General features: G+C 41.5%; 1 protein-coding gene across 3 annotated transcripts in view; it reads left to right on the top strand.

Moving 5' to 3' along the window:
- Positions 1–24,084, top strand: part of mybpc2a (myosin binding protein Ca) — a 39,073-nt gene that overhangs the window by 6,283 nt on the left and 8,706 nt on the right. The window contains exons 2-19 of one of the 3 annotated variants that reach the window (XM_053618446.1): positions 7,128–7,160; positions 10,102–10,116; positions 11,438–11,512; positions 11,611–11,759; positions 13,038–13,155; positions 13,252–13,300; positions 13,558–13,614; positions 14,326–14,498; positions 17,161–17,293; positions 17,410–17,534; positions 17,622–17,727; positions 18,385–18,545; positions 19,262–19,427; positions 20,687–20,793; positions 20,899–20,928; positions 21,452–21,594; positions 23,487–23,646; positions 23,799–23,903. In XM_053618446.1, coding sequence (XP_053474421.1) covers positions 7,128–7,160; positions 10,102–10,116; positions 11,438–11,512; positions 11,611–11,759; positions 13,038–13,155; positions 13,252–13,300; positions 13,558–13,614; positions 14,326–14,498; positions 17,161–17,293; positions 17,410–17,534; positions 17,622–17,727; positions 18,385–18,545; positions 19,262–19,427; positions 20,687–20,793; positions 20,899–20,928; positions 21,452–21,594; positions 23,487–23,646; positions 23,799–23,903 — 1,905 coding nt within the window. Of the gene's footprint in view, positions 1–7,127; positions 7,161–9,951; positions 10,117–11,437; positions 11,513–11,610; positions 11,760–13,037; positions 13,156–13,251; positions 13,301–13,557; positions 13,615–14,325; positions 14,499–17,160; positions 17,294–17,409; positions 17,535–17,621; positions 17,728–18,384; positions 18,546–19,261; positions 19,428–20,686; positions 20,794–20,898; positions 20,929–21,451; positions 21,595–23,486; positions 23,647–23,798; positions 23,904–24,084 lie in introns of those variants that run through there. The other 2 variants (XM_053618454.1, XM_053618436.1) reach the window with 2 other exon arrangements.

A 24,084-nucleotide genomic window follows, 5' to 3' on the forward strand; every position in this document is an offset into this window, starting at 1 on the left:
GCATCCAAGCACTGGAACGGGTTTAAATCAGAGCTTTAAAATCGACTTAGACCTGTCCCAGTTCTGAGTAAAATGGATTGCAGCAAAAGTTTAGTTCCTGTATGTAGATGACAGGAAGATTCCTCTCAGATTCACCCTCAAGCGGTTTCATTACAAAAACAACAACAAAAACCAGCTGATACCTGCATTTTATAGAATTTCCAGGGCTGAATAACAAAGACATAAAATAAACATAAAAACTGAGGGTGCTTAGACTTTTGCACAGCACTGTAGGTCACTGTAGGTCGTTCTTCTTTCTTCTGTGTTTTTATCGGCAGGCTGCAGAGCGAGCGGAGAAGGTCACATGTCGTTTATTTAGTACGAGACGCAAACTGACAAATCCGAACGATCGCCTCGAACCCATCGTGCGCCGCGTGTGCACCGCTGTTCCTTCCGTTCGACCTCGCTTTACCTCACTTTACCTCGCTTTACCTCTCTTTACCTCGCTTTACCTCTCTTTACCTCGCTTTACCTCGCTTTACCTCTCTTTACCTCGCTTTACCTCTCTTTACCTCACTTTACCTTGCTTTACCTCTCTTTACCTCTCTTCACCTTGCTTTACCTTGCTTTACCTCTCTTTACCTCTCTTTACCTCGCTTTACCTCTCTTTACCTCGCTTTACCTCTCTTTACCTTGCTTTACCTCTCTTTACCTTGCTTTACCTCTCTTTACGTTGCTTTACCTTGCTTTACCTCTCTTTACCTCGCTTTACCTCTCTTTACCTCTCTTCACCTTGCTTTACCTTGCTTTACCTCTCTTTACCTCTCTTTACCTTGCTTTACCTCGCTTTACCTCTCTTTACCTTGCTTTACGTCTCTTTACCTCGCTTTACCTCTCTTTACCTCGCATTTAATTGCTTTACCTCTCTTTACCTCGCTTTACCTTGCTTTACCTGCTTTACCTCCTGTCTCCAACTCGTTCCTGCAAAAATGGAAACTCTTATAACCGAGTTTTCATCTCATCCTGACGCCAGCCTACCGTACGTCCTGTCGTTAAACGTGTACAGACACGTTACGAAGCAAAATGAAGCTGGGAAAGAAGCGGCCGAGATCGTCGGTGCGTCCGCTCGGTGTGTATAGCGGCTAGGACAAACGGTCCACTTGTTTCGCTAATCCGATCCGAGAACGATGCTAGCACCAAAATCAGCACGTAACCCGTAAATTCAACAACCCACTTTCACACTGTTTCATTTTATTTACGTATATGACGTATATACACTGTATATACTGTAAATATGACAAAAAATACAAGCCACGCCTCCACAATCGACACGAACAACTCATCACCTGCTAGCGTCAACGTAGCGACGTGTATGACGTATGAATCGTTTGCAGAAACTTTCAAACTCTTTCTTCATTTTCAGAAGAAGCTCTAAAACTAATGATACCTTCTCTGTAAATCTGTCTGTCTACACACACACACACACACACACACAGTCTCCGTGTCTCATGGCATTACCTCACATCTTGGCCATGCTGATGACGTGTGTGTGTGTGTGTGTGTCCGGTGATAAATTACGCACAGGTGGTGAAATATGATTTAGCGCCGATTTTGTCCTTGGACTTTAACGATATTTGTTTTTACGTCACGCTGTCACCTTTATTCTTATTTTTGCTTCCGAAAGCCAACTTTTGTTTCGTTTACGGTGTTGATTTCTTTCAGTTCATTGCTTCCACTGATCAGTTTAATCGTGTCGTCGTTGTGCCTTGTGTGTGTTACCGCAGATTTACACTGAAATGTAATAAATGGAAATATTAAATTAAATATTACATTAAAATCTTAAATAATGAATATTAACGAAAAATAAATGAATGTATGATATGAAAGAACGATCGTGTATGTTAAGGTGAGATTATTATTTACTTATCTGAGGCGTTTTTCAGTTCTGTTCCTCTACTCCAACTTGCTGATTTTATATATATAAATACACCGTGTGTAGAAATGTTAGAATGTGCAATATTTATGAGGGGATTAATACATGCATTTACAAGCCTGGAAACACACACACACACACACACACACACACACACACACATGCCGTAAGTCATGCAGGGTTCCTCTGAGTTCTCCATGTTCTGCTCAGAAACATGCCAGTAGATTGTGTACGCTCAGTGATTAGTGGACTGGTGATCAGTGATTAGCGGACTGGTGATCGGTGATTAGTGATTAGCGATTAGCGGACTGGTGATTAGCAGACTGGTGATTAGCGGACTGGTGATTAGCGGACTGGTGATCAGTGATTAGTGGACTGGTGATCAGTGATTAGTGATCAGTGATTAGTGGACTGGTGATTAGCGGACTGGTGATTAGCGGACTGGTGATCAGTGATTAGTGGACAGGTGATCAGTGATTAGTGATTAGTGATTAGTGGACTGGTGATCAGTGATTAGCGGAGTGGTGATTAGTGGACTGGTGATCAGTGATTAGTGATTAGTGATTAGTGGACTGGTGATCAGTGATTAGCGGAGTGGTGATTAGTGGACTGGTGATCAGTGATTAGTGATTAGTGGACTGGTGATTAGCGGACTGGTGATCAGTGATTAGTGATTAGTGATTGGTGGACTGGTGATCAGTGATTAGCGGACTGGTGATCAGTGATTAGTGGACTGGTGATCAGTGATTAGTGATTAGTGGACTGGTGATCAGTGATTAGTGGACTGGTGATCAGTGATTAGTGATTAGTGATTAGTGGACTGGTGATCAGTGATTAGCGGAGTGGTGATTAGTGGACTGGTGATCAGTGATTAGTGGACTGGTGATCAGTGATTAGTGGACAGGTGATCAGTGATTAGTGATTAGTGATTAGTGGACTGGTGATCAGTGATTAGTGGACAGGTGATCAGTGATTAGTGATTAGTGATTAGTGGACTGGTGATCAGTGATTAGCAGAGTGGTGATTAGTGGACGTGATCAGTGATTAGTGGACTGGTGTTCCGGGGTGTATCCCCACCTCATACCCAGTATTCCCGGGATAGACTTCGGATACGCCGCCACCCTGACAAAAAGAAACGGCTCGCCGAACATTAACGAATGTAGGAACATTTTGCGCCACTCTATTTGTTTGATGAAACATCCCAAATGGGCGGAGTTATGGGTGGGGCTACCATTTATATATATCTATTTTTTATTATTATTATAAAGAAATCAAATGAACGATTCCCTCCATGGAAACAAAGCATCAATACACACATTATACACAATACAAGAGTTAGAATCACTTATTTATATCAATCACATGCAAAAATTGCATTAAAAAACATTGCCCGTTTCTTATTAATGACTTGAAAGACAAAAAATGAAGACAACACTCGAGTAGCCTATAAAAGAAGGAGGAGCTTGTGACATCTGATGTGCTGCAGTGGCTGAGCTGAATTACTGGAAGTAAAGAATTACCACGTGCCGAACACAGGAGGCGCTCTTTAACCGTTTTCGTTTTAGTCGCCATTTTATCAGCTGTGTATGGAGTTTGGTGTTTTGTGTGTGCTTGCTAATTCTCATCTGCATTTCTCGACGCGGTGTGCATAAACCAGGCGTTCCGTCTGAAAACGTTTATACCCCGCTTTACTAAAAGACTCTCTCATCTCCCGTCTCCGATTCCTTCTTCGGTCCGTCTTACTTTCCCTGAGTGCAGAGCTGAGGGGGAGAGCAGGGGAAAAATAAACGTGACAAGAAATTCGCAGCACATGGACATTCCCAAGAGGTTAGAGAGATACCGAGAGAGAGAGAGAGATGACTTTGACAGCAAAAACTGAACCTAGGGATGGTAGAAGCCTCAGCATAACATGACGCGGGGACATAAATTCCTTCTCAAGCGCTCGTGATATCTCATCTCTTTCGTTACAAAAAAAAACCTGTTTATGGTTGATTTTCCCGGAGTGTCAGAATAGCGGCGTGAACAGGTGATCCGTTCCGTAGCAGAGCTCCATGTTTGGTCCTGCTTGGAGAAACAGACCTATAAAAAGAGAAACCTGCAGATAGAGCGACAGATGAGGGTATTTATAGAGAGACGGACGAATTCGAATCGCATATTCACACTTTTCTCAAGTGATGTTCGTTAAACGTAGCCGAGATATTGGACTCTATCACCTCCTTAATCAGCACCACAACACGATCTGTCTCTCTAATTATTTTCTCGCATGCCTCCTTAGTCTGCTTCTCGATTCACTCGCACAGTAAATCCCACGGATTACATTCAGGGCCCTGGTCCGAACTGGAAGTCTCTTCCAAGGACTTCAAAATCTTAAATACGATAATAGATACGATGTTAAAACCTGATCTCTGTTAATAGCCTGATAACGAAACTATTAAAGTTGACAGATGCATTAGATCATCCACGGCACAATAAGAGTGATGAAATGATTACATGCACTTAAAAGACAGATAGATTTGTGATTTTTAATTAAAAAAAAAGAAAAAAGTCTTTCTAGTCCGTAACGCTCGACTTGGGTCATGCTCTGATTTCTACAAAGCAGGAAAGTTCAAGCCTTCCTTGTTAGGGATGTGTGTGAAAAGCATCGGCTAAAATGGAGACCAGATCTAGGGGGCGTGTCACTCTGTGTAATCACATGACTACCATGACCGTCACCGATGAGCTGCATGAATCGACAGTCTGAGCGAGAAAGGAATCAAAACGTGTTTATTTTAGTTAACAAAACCCCCCAAAATAATCCACTTTAAGCCCTATTCGGACGGGATCAAGTTTCCAAGGGGACGTGGATTAACTCCACCCTTCGCAGCTGCCCCTCTATAATCTTATTTACTTATTTACTTATTTAATTTTTCCTCTGAGATAATTACACATGTATTTAATTCCATATTTAAAACTCCAAAACGGTTACATTTACGAGGGGAAAGTTAGGCGTATTCAGAGTCGGGTTATGCGGACCCGTAAGTTGATTTTCAGAACACAAACACTCGCCTTTAGGCCTGAAAAAAAAAAACATGGACTGAACAACAAAAAAAAATTTTTCTTTGCTGTCAAGTGTAACGCAAAAGCAAAAGACAATTTCCATCCATGCATTTATCCTTGAGGGTCGCAGGGAACCTGGAGCCGATCCCAGGGAGCATGGGGCATAAGGCGGGGTACACCCTGGACGGGGTGCCAATCCATCACACACACACTCACACACCCATTCATACACTACGGACACTTTTGACATGCCGATCAGCCTACCATGCATGTCTCTGGACTGGAGGAGGAACTCGGAGCACTTGGCGGGTCGAACCCCCGACCCTGGAGGTGTGAGGCGAACTTGCTAACCACTACACCACCGAAAGGCAATTAAAAAAATACAAATAAAAATATTTACAAACCAATCTTGAATAAATTCATGTTAGACCAAAAAAATCCCAGGTAAAAGTTGAGCCTTTCTGTGAATCTGTGAAATTTGTATTTGACCAATCAGCGATGTCCAGCATGTCAAGCTCCACCCTAATAGTTCCTGTTTACGCAATGAAAAGATTCCTGAACTGGTCTTTGAACGGTTCGTGTGTGTGTGTTTTTTTTTTCATGTTTAAAGTTTTTATGAAACTGAAACCTCTCTGTTGTAATATTATATATGGAACCTTTAAGAGTTCCGCTGTTCACACAAACCAAAGAACCAAAGAACTTTTAGAGTTTTTAGACTATGCGTTCGCTACTCCGGAGCGCGAGTAACATTTTCTGGAACTACAGCAAAGAAATTAAAATCAGTTCCGGCTCCTTAGGTGCAAACAAGCCAACAGTTCACGTGTTCCTAAAAACGGTTCCTGCAACGGAGGTCTGTTTTATAATTGCCATGTTGTGTCTGGCTGTGTTCTTGCTACACCTGTCAGTGGATTAGATTGGATTGTGTTTGGCAGTCTGCTCCATCTTGTGACTCAGAGGGCTTCTTGGTTGCTCGACGAGTTCCTTTTACGGCTGGATGAACAATGCCAAACTCTAATGAGAACCAAACACAACACCAGTTAACAGAATCTCACCGTGAAAGACAAACCTTGTCCAAAATAGAGGTGTCGACCCTTCAGTATGTCTTCCAAACCCTCAGGGTGGGTCTCGCAACCCGACCCCATGGGGAACCCAGGCCAAGCGACGTGTCCTGTGTCCCAACATCGCGAGGAGTTGATAAGTGGAGAGACGATCTGTTCCTGGTTTGGAACACTGGGGGTCAGTGACTGCTTTTGGGAGAAGTTCATGAGAGAATTTTAATTGAAATGATTCCACAGCTCTAGATGTGTGAGGACATATCGGGGTAACGATACGAGGGAATCTGGACCTGTCATGCTAATAAAACTCCAAGGAAGCTAAAACTGATTGAGATCCCACTTTCAGCGTACGTTGCAGATTCCAGTAATTGTATCCAGTTATGTCCTTGTTCAGAGATATCGCACTTAACAAGACTGGTCATGTGATTACAATCTGCAGGCACCAGTTTATCCCCTTTTGATGTAAAGTGGGCGGGGTTAAACTTCCGTAACGCTTGCATAAGCTTTACTATCGCCAATCATAAGGCTGATAGGTTTCTAATCCCGCCCACACAGATTTTTTTTTATAAACAAGAGTTCATATTTTGAGTCTAAGCAACCTTGTGAATGAAAGCCAATCTAGAAAGTTGAAGCTAAACAACAGCGCAAACGCTAACATAGGAAGAGTAGCTACTGTATCAATCTATAATGAACCGCTTTGTGATTCTCGTCGCTCATGACATTGTGTTGAATTGCATTCGAGGGCTTGCTCGTTACAATATTAGGTCACGCCCATTAGGAGAGTTCTCTGATCTCCATCGTCTTCAAACCTTGCTGGACGTTTAATAGAACTTTGAACCTTGTCTCGTCCAAATATATTCCCTGCAATATACTGCGACTTTTATTTCCCATCCCAGTCCTAATTTCTGCAAAATGTTTTTATTTATTTGATTTATTTATGTGTTCAAAGTATCTAGTGCCTTTCTAACACTAAAGGTCACTTTACAAAGTAATGTAACACACACACAAAGAAGAAATAAATTGTAATTTATATTTTATAGAATTACACATATATATATATATCCTTATTTATTAATTTTTTTTTGCTAATTACGAATTTGTTCCTTTTAAAAATTCTTTTTTAGCTCCTACAAAACAGGAAGCAGCTCCTCCTGCTGGTGAGTTTCCTCATGTTACTACTGCTCTAACAACAGCTAGCAATGCTAACAGAAATACTATTGTCATGATGACAAAAACAACAACAAAAAAACATCTACTTCTTGGATTTATTTATTAAAGTAAATAATAACAATAACTCACTTGGAATACTAACTTTTGTATAAATAGTGAATAGTGTGCAAGCTAATTTATTTTGGTGAAATTATACACACCTGACTGTCACACACTCACACTAGCAAGCAACAACTCATGGCTCATGGCATGTTGCTTGTAGGTTGTTGTTTGTGGGCGTGGCCAGTGTGTTTCCTCATTTCCTCATTGTATGTTTAAATGACCAGTGTGTTTTTTTCTGATTATTATTATATTACTTGTGATTTATGTGTCTAGTAATTATGATACCCTGACATAAGACTAATTCTACTGGTACAAAAGGTTACAGGATAGTGTGTATGTGTGTGTGTGTGTGTGTGTGTGTGTGTGGGTTTTAAATCTTGTCAAGGACCAACTATCCCCACGAAGATAAGAAATATCTGACAGTTTGGACCTTGTGGGGACATTTGGTTGGTCCCCATAAGGACAAGGATAATAAGACAAGTGTGTGTGTGTGTGTGTGTGTGTGTGTGAGATGTGATGACAATTTAACTGTTTCTTGTCCGCATATTAACCCTTTCTGACTGCTTGTTGCTTCTTCTCATGCAGAAGTGGATGAAGGATGTGGGGACGGTAAGGAAAAGGAAACGACCCACCCAGCTGACTTTGTGTTTCTATCTGTGTGTGTGTGTGTTTAGGTTCACGTGGCGTGTGTTTGCTGATCAGCCGCTCACGAAAATGAGCGTGCGGTAAAATTGCGAGCGTCCGCGTGGCCAAGAGCCCGTTATTATGAGCATGCTCGACACGCGTACACGCAGTACCGCGAGCGTGCGACGCGCTGTCCGCGTGAGCTTGCACGTCACCGGGAAGCTACGACGGTGTTACGTTGAACGTGCAAATGTACACGTGACGCTAAGCCTGCATGTGAGTCAGTCACTGACTCTGGCGGTGGATTTCCGCGTCCGTTCCAGAGGTTCTGACTGGCGTGTGTTATGAGGTTTCATTTTGAAGTTCTGTAAGCAAAACACTGGGTGATGCAGCGAGTCGCGCTGTGAAGCGATCACACCCTTCCACCAGGCCACGTTCGGGAAATTGGTGGAAGTGCTGAGCTTCCATGGGTTTGACGTGGATTGAAAAGAAAAGACTGGAATGCTAAAGCATCGTTGGCGGTGTATTAAAAGCACTGTAGCGTTCGTTACCGTGATATATACCTGGTTTCCATGCAGTATGAGTATATATCGGAGTCTGTGTGTTTTGTGCATGAATGAGAACGCGGTTCATGCTCCACAGAGCAAGGCAAATATAAGCGGTTCCCAATCCCAATCCGAAATTTGGGATGGCATGCACTGAGTGACCTTTATGCTTTTTTTACCCTGCTCTGAAACACCTCATTAAACATATGGAATTAATAGTCTGCCTCTTAAGGCGTTTTCACACTTACTCGAGGATGGATTCTGGGCTTGTTTGGGGGCGGGGCTTAGAATCGAACGTTTGCGTTCACATCGAAGAATCCCTTCCTCCTCGGAACCATGGCTCGATTGCACAACTCCATTTAGTGCATGCAGGTTTGCATAATGGTAGGCACTAGGTTCTTCATCCAACATCCAAGTGGCCATCATGCATCAAACGTGGAGCTGATCTCGTTACAGTCCTGTAACAACGCCACAACAACCTGGACCAATCGAATTACTCGGCATGCCGACATCTTCCACACCAGTTGCCATGGTTCTGGTGAAGTGAATCCCAGACCACCGTTTTCAAGAGGGACCGGTATGGGATGTCTCCGGAACATTCCAGTGCTCGAAAACAGCGTTCATACTTCACCCAGAAGTCTGAAAAGAACTTCATGCGCTAGTGAGGTATATCAGAGCGATGAGGATGAAATCTAGCTCCACTATGTTCTTGTCAGTGTCTTCGTGTGATGATTCTCCATGCTGGCGTGCAAGTTTGGTACGGGCGGTTTTAGTGCACCATCGTAATTGGAATCATTTCCAGTGACACCTTTTGTAGTTTTGTAAGATCAAACAAGAAAAACAAGTAAATAGGACCAGACCAAACAACTCTGCCAGGATAGAACATGGTGGGGTAAACAGTGCTGAGAGACGACACCTGGGAGAAGACCACGTTCCTAAAGTCGAAGATCGCGCGACTCAGGATTGAGACGTGCTGCTCGCTGAGAAGACTCGAGACAAAAGCACTTCCTCTAACTATAGAGCGTCTGATGGCTGAGAGGAATGAGAAGGTGATATTGGTGGCGTGGAATTGGTAGCAGCCTGCTGGAGCCTTAATATGTGTCTTCTTCTTCGACCCTGTTCCTGGAGATCTACCTTCATGAAGACTTGATCTCCAACATAATGGTGCCCACCTGACCATCTAATCATTGCCTGAAGAAGTTCCTAGAAGTGTGTTAGATTTTGGTTGGAGATGAAACCTCCAGGAAGGAAGGAAGGTACTGTAGATCTCCAGGAACGTGGTTGGTGAGAACTGCTTTACAGCGTCATACCTAATTGAATAAATGCAGCTCTGTCGCTGGTCTGAGCTCAGGTTTGGCTTCCTCTAGTCTCCGTGTTTTCTCATTTCCTTGTTTTATACGCGTAGTTTCAAGTCACCTTGCTCGTCTGTATAGATATACCGATAATGACGACTACCAACAGTCTGGGGTTCAAAAAAAATCGGTTTAACCAACTGATACGTCTTCATTCTGAAGTCCTAACAGGACAGGAGACATGGGTTTGAGTGTAAGTGTGTGTAAATGTAATTCAAGAAGGTCATATGTTCAAAAGGCTCTACTATCTTTACTCGCTAATCTCTCTTTCTCCCTCTCTCTCTTTCTCGTTCTCCTTGATGCAGAGTTGCCAGAGGATGGTAAGACACACAAATCCCTTTAGCATGTATTTGTCTATGACATATACATGGGGGAAAAATATTGTTATGATTATTATTACTCTGTAGGAAAGAACAAGAGTGTCTTTCGCATCCTACGGCAGAACCTACGGAGAAAGAAAGCAGCCATTCAAACATTTCGCCTTTCAAACATCGTACCATGTTGTTATGTAATATGTTTATTTAAGTCTATGAGGTATGAAGCGAAATTGTAGCTTTTGTAAAAACTCTGTATTTAAATTGTATTTAAAAATGTTTTTTTTTTTTTTACGTTGAAACGTAATCAACGACCGGATGGTGTGATGAACAAGAGGAGTCACTGTTGCCATCCTGACGTTGATTATTTTCCAATAACAGCGCATCCTGAAGTGTTTTATTCCTCTTATACCACGGCGATTTACTGACGATTTTCACCAATTTATTAAAGAACATCACGTCATCCTTTTTTATCCATTTATTGTTACATTTAAAGTTAGTTCCCGTTCTCACTTACGTTATAGCAGCTATAAGCGGTCGTTCTTTCACGTCTTTATTCTCTCTCTCGAAGTTAATTAAAAAAGAAAACCCTACTGAAAAAAAAAAACCCAACAGAAACCATAATAAAACCTGTAATGGTTTTAATGGTCATAATGGGAATTGTATTGGTTTTATTAGAAACTGTACTGGTCTCTGTGGGTCTCTACTGGTAATTATTTTGCCTTATATTGGTGGCATGTTATGTCTAGTGGGTACCATTATCCACCAGTAATGGTAAAGGTTTTAATGGTTAGCTGATGCTTTGTAATGGTTTTTTTTTAGTAGAAACCATTAGAATTTCTGTGATGGTTTCTATTGTTTGTTTTTTTTTCCAGCAGGGTTAACTTAAAGTTACATCTTTACCTCTGAGTTTTACAGAGCTCTGACACTGGAGACTCCTTCCATACATCAGCAACTTTACATCAACGGTTCCACATGGTTAAAAAAAAAAAAATCCATTTATGTTTCTATGAAATATCAGAACGAGCGCGTTAATATAAAGCTGTGATGTGCAGCTGCACTACTGTCAGAGCTGCTGTTCTAGAAAATTAATCAACGCCTCCTGACCCATCAGAATCCAGAATTTATCAGCGCTGTGGTGTTCAGTGTAATATCGGATATGCCTAGCTGAAATATGACGCTATTTGTTTCAAAATGGTTCCTACAGGAGGTTGTGTAACTGACAGGAAAGTGTCGTCCCTCCAGCCGGTCTGTTCTGCCCTTAAATTTAAAGCGCCGTGATTGGTTGATTTCACTCTCATGTGACTTCTCTCTGCTACACTTTCAGACCACGTGCCCGGAGATGAGCGACAGATATCTGGCCTCATCGTGGAGAAGCCCCAGAGCGCCACGGCAACCAAAGGTCAGAGGTCATCGAAATTGTAAAGAGTTATAGGAAGTAAGTGATTGATTTGAATGAGTTTTAATGGGTTTTAAAATGGTTATTGTTATCGGCTATAGGGAAAAACATAACGTTCGTAGCCAAGGTGGACTCGTCAAATCTTCTGAGGAAGCCGGCGTTGAAGTGGCTGAAAGGGAAGTGGTTGGACCTGGGCAGCAAAGCTGGCAAACACCTGCAGTTTAAAGAAGCCTATGACAGGAACACCAAGGTGTGTGTGTGTGTGTGTGTCTTGTGTTTGACTTGTCATGATCGTATAAATCGAGGTTTTTTGAGGTTATAAGGCCCATATAAATGCTCTCACTTACACCCAGAGTTCTCTTATATATTCACACCTTGCAGTGTTCTCCAACACACTTGTGAGAGAACCCTGTGTGATGCACTTTCTACCACTAAATACCTGGTTTAGGTGTGTTGGAGCCTGGGAAAAACAAAAATTTGGACTTTCCATGGGTCCTGGTGGCAGAAAATGCTCTCACATATAAATCAAATTTGATACGCAAAGATTTTCCCAACATTCACATAAAATGTTCGCAGGTATTCATTGTTGTCTCAGACTGACGAAATGCTCTCGCATCTACATAAAATTCGCATAAGATTTGCATGAAAGTCTTTCATGTTAGTATGAAATATTCTCATATACACATAAAATGCTCTCGCACGCACATAAAATGTTTTCACATTCACACCGACTGTTTTTCGCACTCACACAAAACGCCCTCGCATTCACACAGAATGCTCTCACATCTCCATAAAATTCGCATAAGATTCTCTCATATTAATATGAAATATTCACGTTTCCACATTCGCACAAAATTCTCTCGCATTCACATAAAATTACTCTGGCATTCACATAAAATACTCTCGCATTTATGTAATGATTTCACACTCACACAAAATTCTCTCACATTCACATGAAATACTCTCGCATTTACGTAATGATTTCACACTCATACAAAATTCTCTCACATTCACATGAAATACTTTCGCATTCACATAAAATACTCTGGCATTCACATAAAATACTCCCGCATTTACGTAATGATTTCACACTCACACAAAATTCTCTCGCATTCACATGAAATACTCTTGCATTCACATAAAATACTCTCGCATTTACGTAATGATTTCACACTCACACAAAATTCTCTCACATTCACATGAAATACTCTCGCATTTACGTAATGATTTCACACACACAAAATTCTCTCACATTCACATGAAATACTCTCGCATTTACGTAATGATTTCACACTCACACAAAATTCTCTCACATTCACATAAAATACTCTCGCATTCACATGAAATACTCTCGCATTTACGTAATGATTTCACACTCACACAAAATTCTCTCGCATTCACATAAAATACTCTCGCATTCACATGAAATACTCTCGCATTTCTCTGCCAAACATGTAAATTGCACTCGCATTCAGATAAAAAGCTCACATTGAAAAAAAAACGCCTTCACATTCTCTGTTTATCGCAGATATACACTTATGAGATGACCATCGTGAAGGTGGTTGAGGGAGATGCAGGAGGCTATCGCTGTGAGGTCACGGCCAAGGACAAGTGCGACAGCTGCACTTTTGAGGTCACTGTTGAAGGTATAAAAGAACAGCTAGTTAATTAAACAAACTCTTGTATCTGGTGCGTACGTATGTGTGCAGATTCATTCATGGTTGCTTTATTTTGTCCTTCAGCTGCACAAGAGGCTCAGCAAACCAACATTCTGGAGGCCTTCAAACGATCGTGAGTCTGTGTGTGTTTGTCTTGTGGTCTCTCTGTCACCAATAAAAGTGCCTCTAATAATTGTAATAATGCTGAAGTAACATGTCTACAGTAAACACGCTAAATAAATATGCAAAGTACCGTAAGTGCTGGAGTAGCATGGCCATGATAACACTAATAAATGTGCATATTGCAATGAGGTTAATACAGAAACTATTCAGTATACATCATTCTGCTGTATAATTACTGACACATGTATATTTATGTTTCCCCTACAGGGGAGATGCAGGAGAGGACGCTGGAGATCTGGATTTCAGTGGTCTTCTTAAGAAAAGGTCCAGAATTCCTTACTAAGCCCTCAGACTGTTCCTTAAACCCTGATACACAATGTCAGCGTGTTCCGCATCAGCAAGGCACCAGGTGGTCTAGTACCAGAGCATTAAAATCCAGCACATAAACGCAACGTCATTTACATTTACGGCATTTGGCAGACGGCCTTATCCAGAGCGACTTACATTTATCTCATTTACACAACTGAGCAGTCGAGGGTTAAGGGCCTTGCCCAAGGGCCCAACAGTGGTAGCTTGGCAGCGCTGGGGCTTGAACTCCTCACCTTCTGGCCAGTAACCACTGAACCACCACTGCCCGGTGGTGGCTCATCCAATGTCAGGGATGTATGACACATTCAGCATGGCTGCATTCCACAAAATCCACCATTTTAAAAGTTGTAAACATGTATTCACCAAAGATAGCGAATTTTCTGGGATGTACAGTATATTCTGGACTGAGGTAAGCCAAGGCTCAGCTATTTTCATACTTGGCTGTTTAAATGATCGCCTGCTACAGCATTGGCAACAATCAGTTCGCACCCCCCCCCGCCAACCCCGCCCAACACACACACATACACACTGTTGGCTTTTATGAATTCTCTGTCTCACCGGATGTTTTGAAACACTAATACTTATGCTTCCGTGTTCGTATAAACGGAAGCGAAACATGAAAAAGTTACACCGAAGAATTCGAATTTACAAGTGTTTATTGGTTAGAGAGAGGAAGCAGAAGGAGGAGCCCGAGGTGGACGTGGACGTGTGGGAGATCCTAAAGAATGCGAAACCCTGCGACTACGAGAAGATCGCATTCGAGTACGGGATCACTGACCTGCGAGGAATGCTGAAGAGACTGAAGGCGATGAAGAAGGTGGAGCCTAAAAAGAGTGACGGTGAGTCGTACATACACACACACACACACACACACACACACACACACGAGTATCAATATGGTCACACTGAAGATTCTGTATCCTAGCACTAAGCAAATAAAGGTAATTACTGGATAAATTAATGGATAAAAGGACATTATATAGTCACATGCTATAACCAGGTGGTAAATAAGGGGGTTTAGGATGTGGTGCTCCACTTCTCAACGTGGATATGAACATTTTTTTCAATGTTTCAACCTTTTTTTAATCAGTGATCGGTCATTGGGAACACTGGTGATCAGTGATTGGCTGTCAGGAACGATGGCGATCAGTGATTGGCTGTCAGGAATGATGGGGATCAGTGATTGGTCATTGGGAATGATGGTGATCAGTGATTGGTCATTGGGAACAGTGATGATCAGTGATTGGTCATTGGGAATGATGGTGATCAGTGATTGGTCATTGGGAACAGTGGTGATCAGTGATTGGTCATTGGGAATGATGGTGATCAGTGATTGGTCATTGGGAACAGTGGTGATCAGTGATTGGTCATTGGGAATGATGGTGATCAGTGATTGGTCATTGGGAACAGTGGTGATCAGTGATTGGTCATTGGGAATGATGGTGATCAGTGATTGGTCATTGGGAACAGTGGTGAAACAATAACAGGAACAATAACCTTGATTGACCTTGTTTTTTTTTACGTCTCCAGTGAGAAAAAAATAGTAACACTTACGTTTACATTATAACGTGCAATAAAAGTCCAGTGATCTCTTCCTCCTATAACGGACTCCACCGCCTGAGAGAGGTACGATCCAAACGCGAAGTTTATTTCTGAATAAACACTATTTAGGACACAATCTCTGTCTTAAAGCCAAGCAACAGTCTCAGAACCAAACGAATGTGCAGTAGCACTTAAATATAAAGTGTTAAACGCGGGGTTTAACTTTATAACTTAAATATCTGACTCTAATTGATAATAACTGATAACTTAATGTACCCAATCCCTAAGAATAAAATCTTTTAGTTAGTGAAAGTAATAAATTGGTTTTATTGAACAAAAAATATACATAGAGTAAGGTTCCTGAGAATCTAATCTAATCTGATCTAATCTAATCTAATCTAATCTAATCTAATCTAAGGGAAACAAAGGCAAAATGTCTCCAGTGTGGTCTCAGTATGTATATGTGTGTGTGTGTGTGTTTAGATATAAAACCGTATACTGCGAATGAAGTTATTTCCTAAACCTGTTTGATCTTTATGACATCACAACATTGTTCACCATGAAATACGGTCCGGAGTTCGACGGCGCTGTGGTGTAATTGTGGGTGTAATTGTGTAGCGGTTCCTCGTTTATCACCAGCGCAGACGGACATGAAGAACGTGTGAAGATATTTCAGGAGCGTGTGGACTAACAGGAACAGCGTACCTCACAGTTTGTAGAACAGTAATGACCTGACTTCTGGGCAACATTTGCAGCGTGCGGCTCCAGAAGCAAAGACACGATATTCCCTCTGGAAATTCCCATAGGAAAACAGTCCAAGGAGTTCTGACGCGGATCTTATTACAGTTTCTACATCTGTGTCTACTTTTAGCGTTCAAAACAGTGTTACTATGAATACAGACGTTAATACACTGTAAAAGACACGCTACTAGCGTCACATACATGTAATATAAATAAAATTGGTTCCACTCCGCCCACAGTTTTACATTTTTATCTTCATACTTTTGAATGTGGGTGGAATAAAATAAAATCTCAGATGCCGCGAGTATCAGATGCAGCGCTGATGACCGTGTAATACGAAGCAGTGCGATAACGTGAAATTAGAAGTGACCTTATATGGTCGTGGGCGTTGTTTCAGCTCAGGACAGATGGCATTTGCTGCTATTGTCAAGCAAATGTTTGACGCCGAACACAACAGCGCTTCACCTTCACACGTTCACTGAGAGGAGGATAACGGTCGAGAGGCAGGAATTTGGCCAATAGCTGCTGCAAGCCTTTTATAATCGACCAATCGGTGTGTGAGAAGGCAGGACTTGCAGAGAGGGGTTAAATCATGCAGAATTACACCATAAACTCATCATAACGAAACTAAAGCCGGACAGTTTCTCAAATTTAGAAATCCCGGCCGGACGCTTCTTTAAAGGTCTGAAAAAGAGGCTGTACGGTCACTGTACGGTGTCTACTTTTGAGAAGTTTTGTGTTTGTTGTGTCTGTGTTTGTTGTGTCTACTTTTTTAGAACATTTGTGTTTGTTGTGTCTATTTCTGATAAGTTTTGTGTTTGTTGTGTCTGTGTTTGTTGTGTCTGTGTTTGTTGTGCCTGTGTTTGTTGTGTCTATTTCTGAGAAGTTCTGTGTTTGTTGTGTCTGTGTTTGTTGTGTCTATGTCTGATAAATTTTGTGTTTGTTGTGTCTGTGTTTGTTGTGCCTGTGTTTGTTGTGTCTATTTCTGAGAAGTTCTGTGTTTGTTGTGTCTGTGTTTGCATTTCTTTCTGGAATTTGTTCTAGTTTTTGTTGTGTTTCTTTTGTCTCTATTTGTTGTGTCTTGTTTTGTTTTCATCGTGTTTGTCTTTGTCGCGTTTGTGTTCGTTGGGTCTGTGTCTGAGTTTGAGCCTTCTCTGTCCATATGTTTGAGTTTCCGCTTGTTGTGTTTGAGACATCTCAATGTTTGTTTTGTCTCAGCCTTCCTAAAAAAGTTGGACCCTGCGTACTCGGTGGAAAAAGGGAAGAAGATCCAGATGTCTGTGGAGCTGACGGATCCTAATCAGCAGGTCAAGTGGCTGAAAAACGGGCAGGAGATCAAACCTTCAGCAAAGTAAGTGTGTGTGTGTGTGTGTGTGTGTGTGTGTCAGAGAGAGAGAGAGAGAGAGAGAGAGAGAGATAAATACTGAATGTTATTTTCTTTAAGACAGGAGTCTTTATTGTCCGCAGGTACGTGTTTGAGAGTATCGGGGGGATCCGAAAACTCACCATCAACAAGTGCACGCTGTCGGACGACGCTGCGTACGAGTGTGTGGTCGGGGAGGAAAAGTGCTTCACTGAGGTCTTTATACAAGGTGAACCGTCCAACCATCAACACTGATTCTGTGAAATTTTCTCCTTTCCTTTTTCATTGATGTGTGTGTGTGTGTGTGTGTGTGTAGAGCCTCCGGTCACCATCACCAAGCTGCTGGATGACATCCATGTTGTGGTGGGGGACAAAGTGGAGTTCGAGGTGGAAGTGTCCGAAGAAGGAGCCAACGTTAAATGGTGAGATTTTATTCAGTTTTGTTTGCACTGAACGATGTGAAACAGACTGGCACCCTGTCCAGGGTGTACCCCGCCTTGTGCCCGATGCTCCCTGGGATAGGTTCCAGGTTTCCCCGTGACCCTGAAGGAAGGATAAGCGGTATAGAAGATGGATGAATGGATGGATGGATGGATGTGAAACAGCACTCTATCGCCCCCTGCTGACGGAGTTGTGTGTTTTGTCCTGAGCCACACTATAACATTTCTATAATCGTAACCTGTTTTGAAAAACCTCGGAATAAAGCAACTCTCTCTCTCTCTCTCTCTCTCTCTCTCGCTCTCTCTCTCTCACTCCACCTCTCTCATGAGTTAACGGTCTTTCAAGCATGACATCAAGTTTGTCCCCCAGACACTACATGCCGTTTTACAGGACATGATAATGAAAATATTGTACTTTCATTGGACTCTTGCTTCATTTAATTGACTTTTGTTTTATTTTTTACTTCATACGTCTCTCCGAAGTCATATTTTTCCTTGGCGAACTCATCCAGATATTGTTTTCTCTGACTTTTTTCTTCTCTACACGTCTCTCAGAACTCACCCAGTGTTGGTTCCCATCATGTTTACTTCTCTTTACATCTGCCTGTGTTGTTTTTTTTTGTTGTTGTTCTTTTTAAGGATGAAGGATGGAGTGGAGTTGAGTCGGGACGGAAAGTATCGAATTAAGAAGGAAGGGAAGAAACACTGGCTGACCATCAACGAGGCCACCAAGGAGGACATTGGAACGTACTACGTCTACACCAGTGGGGGGCAGTCGAAGGGAGAGCTGGAGGTGGAAGGTATTTCTAATAGTGTTTGTTTAATCAGTAACAGAAACGTTAACATGCGCATTTATTTCCATTCCTTATCCGTGTCCGTATTCTTTCATCCTCGCAGGGTTACCTTGTTATCGTTATTGTTATCGCTGGCGCAGTTACACTGGAGTTTAACAGGAGATGGACATTTCAAAGATCTCAGGCGTAAGGGATAACGCTTTAATTAATAACGCCCCTAAAAACAAAACAGCAAGAGCTTCATTTCTCACTCACCATTTTCCAGCAGCGTTGAACATCATATCCATGAGGAATCCAGCGTAGAAGTAGTGGAGCTGTTGGAGCAAATGCTGGACTCAAAGCCCCAGAATGCAATGCGGCTACGGTATACGAAGCTCTATGGGAGGTTTGACTCGGCTAGTTAGCGATGTAGGAGATGAGGAGTGTGATGGAGGGGTTAGCATGAAAGTGATTATGAAGACTAACGGACTAAAGCGCCGCTGCATCGCTGTCTTTAGGTAGAGATGAAACGAGGGCTAAATCCCACTGCGCAACTATCTGCAGGTAGTTGAATGGCATTGTGGGTAATGTAGGAAACCAAATGAAAGAAAACTCATAACCTCGTTGTACAATAAACTTTGGACGCCATTTAAGATCATGCAGATTGTTTAAGGAGGATTTTACTTTCATGAATAAGTATAGAGTTTCTTCTGAGTTTGTGTGTGTGTGTGTGTGTGTCTCAGATAAGCAGCTGGAGGTGCTGCAGAGTATCGCTGATCTGACGCTGAAGGCCGCTGAGCAGGCCGTGTTTAAATGTGAGGTTTCTGATGACAAAGTCACGGGGAAGTGGTTTAAGGATGGAGTGGAGGTCATCCCGAGTAACCGCATCAAAGTGTCACACATCGGCAGGTAAACCCCACACACACACACACACACACACACACACACACACACACCGTGCTCGCATCAGCGCAACATACTGTGACAGGTACAGAATGCCCATAATGCATTGTGCCATGGTGTATAGATTGCACGATGTGGATTGGAACACATCCAAGTGTGGAGGCTAATAATGAGCCTGGTGTTTAAGTGTGCTCTATAGTGAATAACAGTGTGGATCGAGACACGTCCATTGTGCAATTCGTTAATGTGTGTAATGCCTGTATACTGTGTGATGGTGAGAAGTGTTTATTTGGTTTATGTGGTTAATAATGGAGTGGATTGGGACACGCCGACACTGGACTCATCATGATGAGGTGTTCTTAGTTCTTGGTCTACTCTATATAGTGAAGAATATTGTGCATTAAGATACATCCATTATGAAAAGAATGTTTATGTGGCCTATATAGTGAATAAGGTGTGAATTGAGACATGTCCTTGGTGAACTGAGGATTAGAGAATAAGGTACATGGTTTGGGACACGTTCAACTAATAACAGTGAGACACTGTTTAGGCTGGCTAAATAGTGAACAGTGTGTAGATTGGGACAAACCCACAGTGGTGGGACTGATGACATTAGGATGATTATGATGGTGTTTATGTGGCCTGTTTAGTGAATAAAGGTGTGGATTGGGCCACGTCCAGAAGGGACTCAGTGAGAAGTTCTTATGTGGTGAGACTTTGATGGTGTTTAGGTGGCCTATATAGTGAGCTGGGACACATCCAGAGTGGACTGGTGTTTATGTGGCATACATAGTGAACAATTATGTGGATTGAGACACATCCACACTGGACAGTTTGTGTTGGTGCTTTTTCTGGCCCGATGTAGTTATTAGGAGTGTGGATTGGGACACAACCACATTGGACTGCTGATGGCAAAACATTTGGTATTAGGAATAAATGTGTGGATTGGGACACGGCCACACTGGATTCATGATATACAGTCAATATGGGTATGCCATTTGGGACACGTGCACATCATTAGTTGTGTTTCCTGTACAAGTGTGCTATGAAGTGCTGAGTGTACGTAGTGCACTTTTCAGTGTAGGGTCTAGTAAATAGTTTGAACACAGCCACCATGTACACTTAGCAATGTAATCAAACATACTGTAGATACTGACTTCACTGATACCACGGAAACTGACACTAGTGTTCCGAGGTCACTGTGAGGTCGTGTAGGATGCTGTTGCCATGGTAACACGTGGTCTTTTACGGCGGGGGTCTCTCAGGATCCACAAGTTGACGATTGATGACGTGAAGCCGGAGGACGCAGGAGATTACACTTTCGTCCCTGACGGCCACGCGCTCTCCCTTTCGGCTAAACTCAACTTCTTAGGTAATACACACACACACACACACACACACACACACACACACACACACAACAGTATTCAACCACGTTGAGTTACTTTGTTTAAATGATCTGATTTATTTCCCACAGAAATCAAGATCGACTATGTTCCTCGTCAGGGTGAGTATCTCTTTTGTTGATCCTTTATCATTATAATACAGTATATTATTATATTTAATTAAAGCTGCAGTCTGTAATTTGTAGAGGTGTTTGTAAACCTGTAGAAATCATAGAATTTCAAAGATACCCTAGAAAAACTCCTAAGTCACAGTTTATGTGACTTATATGTGATTCCATGCAGTGGATCAATCTAGTTTCTTTGTTTGAGGCTTCTGTTTTTTCTGGCCCTGAAATTAACTCCACCCCCAGATTGATAACACATGCAAAGAACAAGCTGATTTTCTAATGGAGCCTAAGGAGGATTGTTCATGTTTCCCAGTTTTGTGCTTTTGCCTTAGCAGTTATGCAATCTGCGGAATTTCTAATTCAAAATATAAAATACAGGGCGGAGTCGATGCAAATTTCTCGTAATTTCTGTTTTTTTATTCCTTATAAATTAATGGAACAGTTCGTGAGTCGGACTCTAGGACCCTGCTGTAAATCTCACGTTTTCCCTCGTTTTCTTGACTTTCTTTACATCCAGATCCACCGAAAATCCACCTGGACACCACGGGAAGTCTGGTGAACAAGAACACCATCATTGTGGTGGCGGGGAACAAACTGCGTCTGGATGTGGAGATCACGGGAGAACCGGCGCCCACCGTCTGCTGGAAGAAAGGAGACAACGTGAGAACCAACAAACATTCATTATTTATTATACATTTATAATCAATGCTGTACAGGAACCAGATAGTCTGAAGTGTGAACTAAGTTCTTAACATTCCTTCTTTGATATAATATTTTTAGTTCATATCTATCTATCTATCTGTCTATCTATCTATCTATCTATCTATCTGTCTATCTATCTATCTATCTCTACATAGAGAAAATATATAGAAAAGTGAGGCATACACTTTACTTTGGTATCAAAAGCTGCACTAAGATCAAGCAACACAAGCAAGGATACACAAGAGGCTCAGCGGCCAGCATTCGGTCATTTACCACTTTAACCAGTGCTGTCTCAGTACTGTAATGAGGCCTTAATTAGTTAGTTAGTGTGGCGTCTAGTTTATTGTCTAAATAGTTAGTTGTCTAGTTTGTTGTCTACATAGTTAGTTGTTTAGTTGGTTAGTTAGTTGTCTAGTTTGTTGTCTACATAGTTAGTTGTCTAGTTTGTTGTCTACATATTTAGTTGTTTAGTTGGTTAGTTAGTTGTCTAGTTTGTTGTCTACATATTTAGTTGTTTAGTTGGTTAGTTAGTTGTCTAGTTTGTTGTCTACATATTTAGTTGTTTAGTTGGTTAGTTAGTTGTCTAGTTTGTTGTCTACATAGTTAGTTGTTTAGTTGGTTAGTTAGTTGTCTAGTTTGTTGTCTACATAGTTATTTGTCTAGTTGGTTAGTTAGTTGTCTAGTTTGTTGTCTACATATTTAGTTGTTTAGTTGGTTAGTTAGTTGTCTAGTTTGTTGTCTACATAGTTAGTTGTTTAGTTGGTTAGTTAGTTGTCTAGTTTGTTGTCTACATAGTTAGTTGTCTAGTTTGTTGTCTACATAGTTAGTTGTTTAGTTGGTTAGTTAGTTGTCTAGTTTGTTGTCTACATAGTTAGTTGTCTAGTTTGTTGTCTACATAGTTAGTTGTCTAGTTTGTTGTCTACATAGTTAGTTGTTTAGTTGGTTAGTTAGTTGTCTAGTTTGTTGTCTACATAGTTAGTTGTTTAGTTGGTTAGTTAGTTGTCTAGTTTGTTGTCTACATAGTTAGTTGTCTAGTTTGTTGTCTACATAGTTAGTTGTTTAGTTGGTTAGTTAGTTGTCTAGTTTGTTGTCTACATAGTTAGTTGTCTAGTTTGGTGTCTACATATTTAGTTGTCTAGTTTATTGTCTACATAGTTAGTTGTCTAGTTTGTTGTCTACATATTTAGTTGTCTAGTTTGTTGTCTACATAGTTAGTTGTTTAGTTTGTTAGTTAGTTGCCTAGTTTGTTGTCTAGGTAGTTAGTTGTCTAGTTTGTTGTCTACATAGTTAGTTGTCTAGTTTGTTGTCTAGGTAGTTAGTTGTCTAGTTTGTTATCTACATAGTTAGTTGTCTAGTTTGTTGTCTAGGTAGTTAGTTGTCTAGTTTGTTGTCTACATAGTTAGTTGTCTAGTTTGTTGTCTACATAGTTGTCTAGTTTGTTGTCTAGGTAGTTAGTTGTCTAGTTTGGTGTCTACATAGTTAGTTGTCTAGTTTGTTGTCTAGATAGTTAGTTAGTTGTGTAGTTAGTTTAAGTTAATACTCTTTTTGGCCTGACAGTTAACATTTTGTCATTGATGATTTTTTTGTTATCTTATATTACAGTGGAGAGATATGCTGATCTAGCATCATAAAGGACCTTTCGATACTGAGAAGGCTCTGCTTCTGTGCAATTTTGAATGCAAACAATTTAGCTGTAAATTGTAGACACCATCTATGTTCAAGTGGTCTGTTTTAAGGTGTGTGTGATCGTTAAACCAGGGTGCTAGTTTTGGTAATGACCTGCGATATTGTAGATCTGAGATGTGTGTGTGTGTGTGTGTGTGTGTGTGTGTGCGCGCATGTGTAAACAGGAGATGACAGCCTCTGAGGGACGAGTGCGTTTGGAGAGCAGGGCGAACCTGAGCAGTTTTGTGATTGAGGGAGCAGAGAGGTCGGATGAAGGACTTTACACCATCACCGTGACCAATCCTGCGGGAGAGGACAAGGCTGAGGTCATGGTCAGGATCGTGGGTGAGAGAGAGAGAGAGAGAGAGAGAGAGACTGTCTTACACCTCACATTCCTTTATCATGTCTCCGTCTTTCTCACACTCTGTTCTACATCAGTATGTACTCCACAGTTACACCTTTCTTTCTTTCTTTCTTTCGTGTATTTCTGTGTTCAGATGTTCCTGATCCACCAGAGAACGTGCGCTGCACAGGCGTGGGTGAGGACACGGCCTCCATCCTCTGGGACGCGCCCAAATTTGATGGTGGTTCACTACTTAAAGGCAAGATCAGTGGAGTTTCTGTAACCATCCAAAAGTTGCCTATTTTCCTACAACAGCACATCCATTAGTGCTTTATTCCTCTTACACCATGTCTGTTTCCCAATGATTAACCTTTTATTTTATTTTTAAATTAACATGACATCAGATACTTTAGCTGTGTATAATGTAAAGTTTTGAATAC

The sequence above is a fragment of the Ictalurus furcatus genome, chromosome 2 (genome assembly GCF_023375685.1).
Source record: "Ictalurus furcatus strain D&B chromosome 2, Billie_1.0, whole genome shotgun sequence".
NCBI lineage: Eukaryota > Metazoa > Chordata > Actinopteri > Siluriformes > Ictaluridae > Ictalurus > Ictalurus furcatus.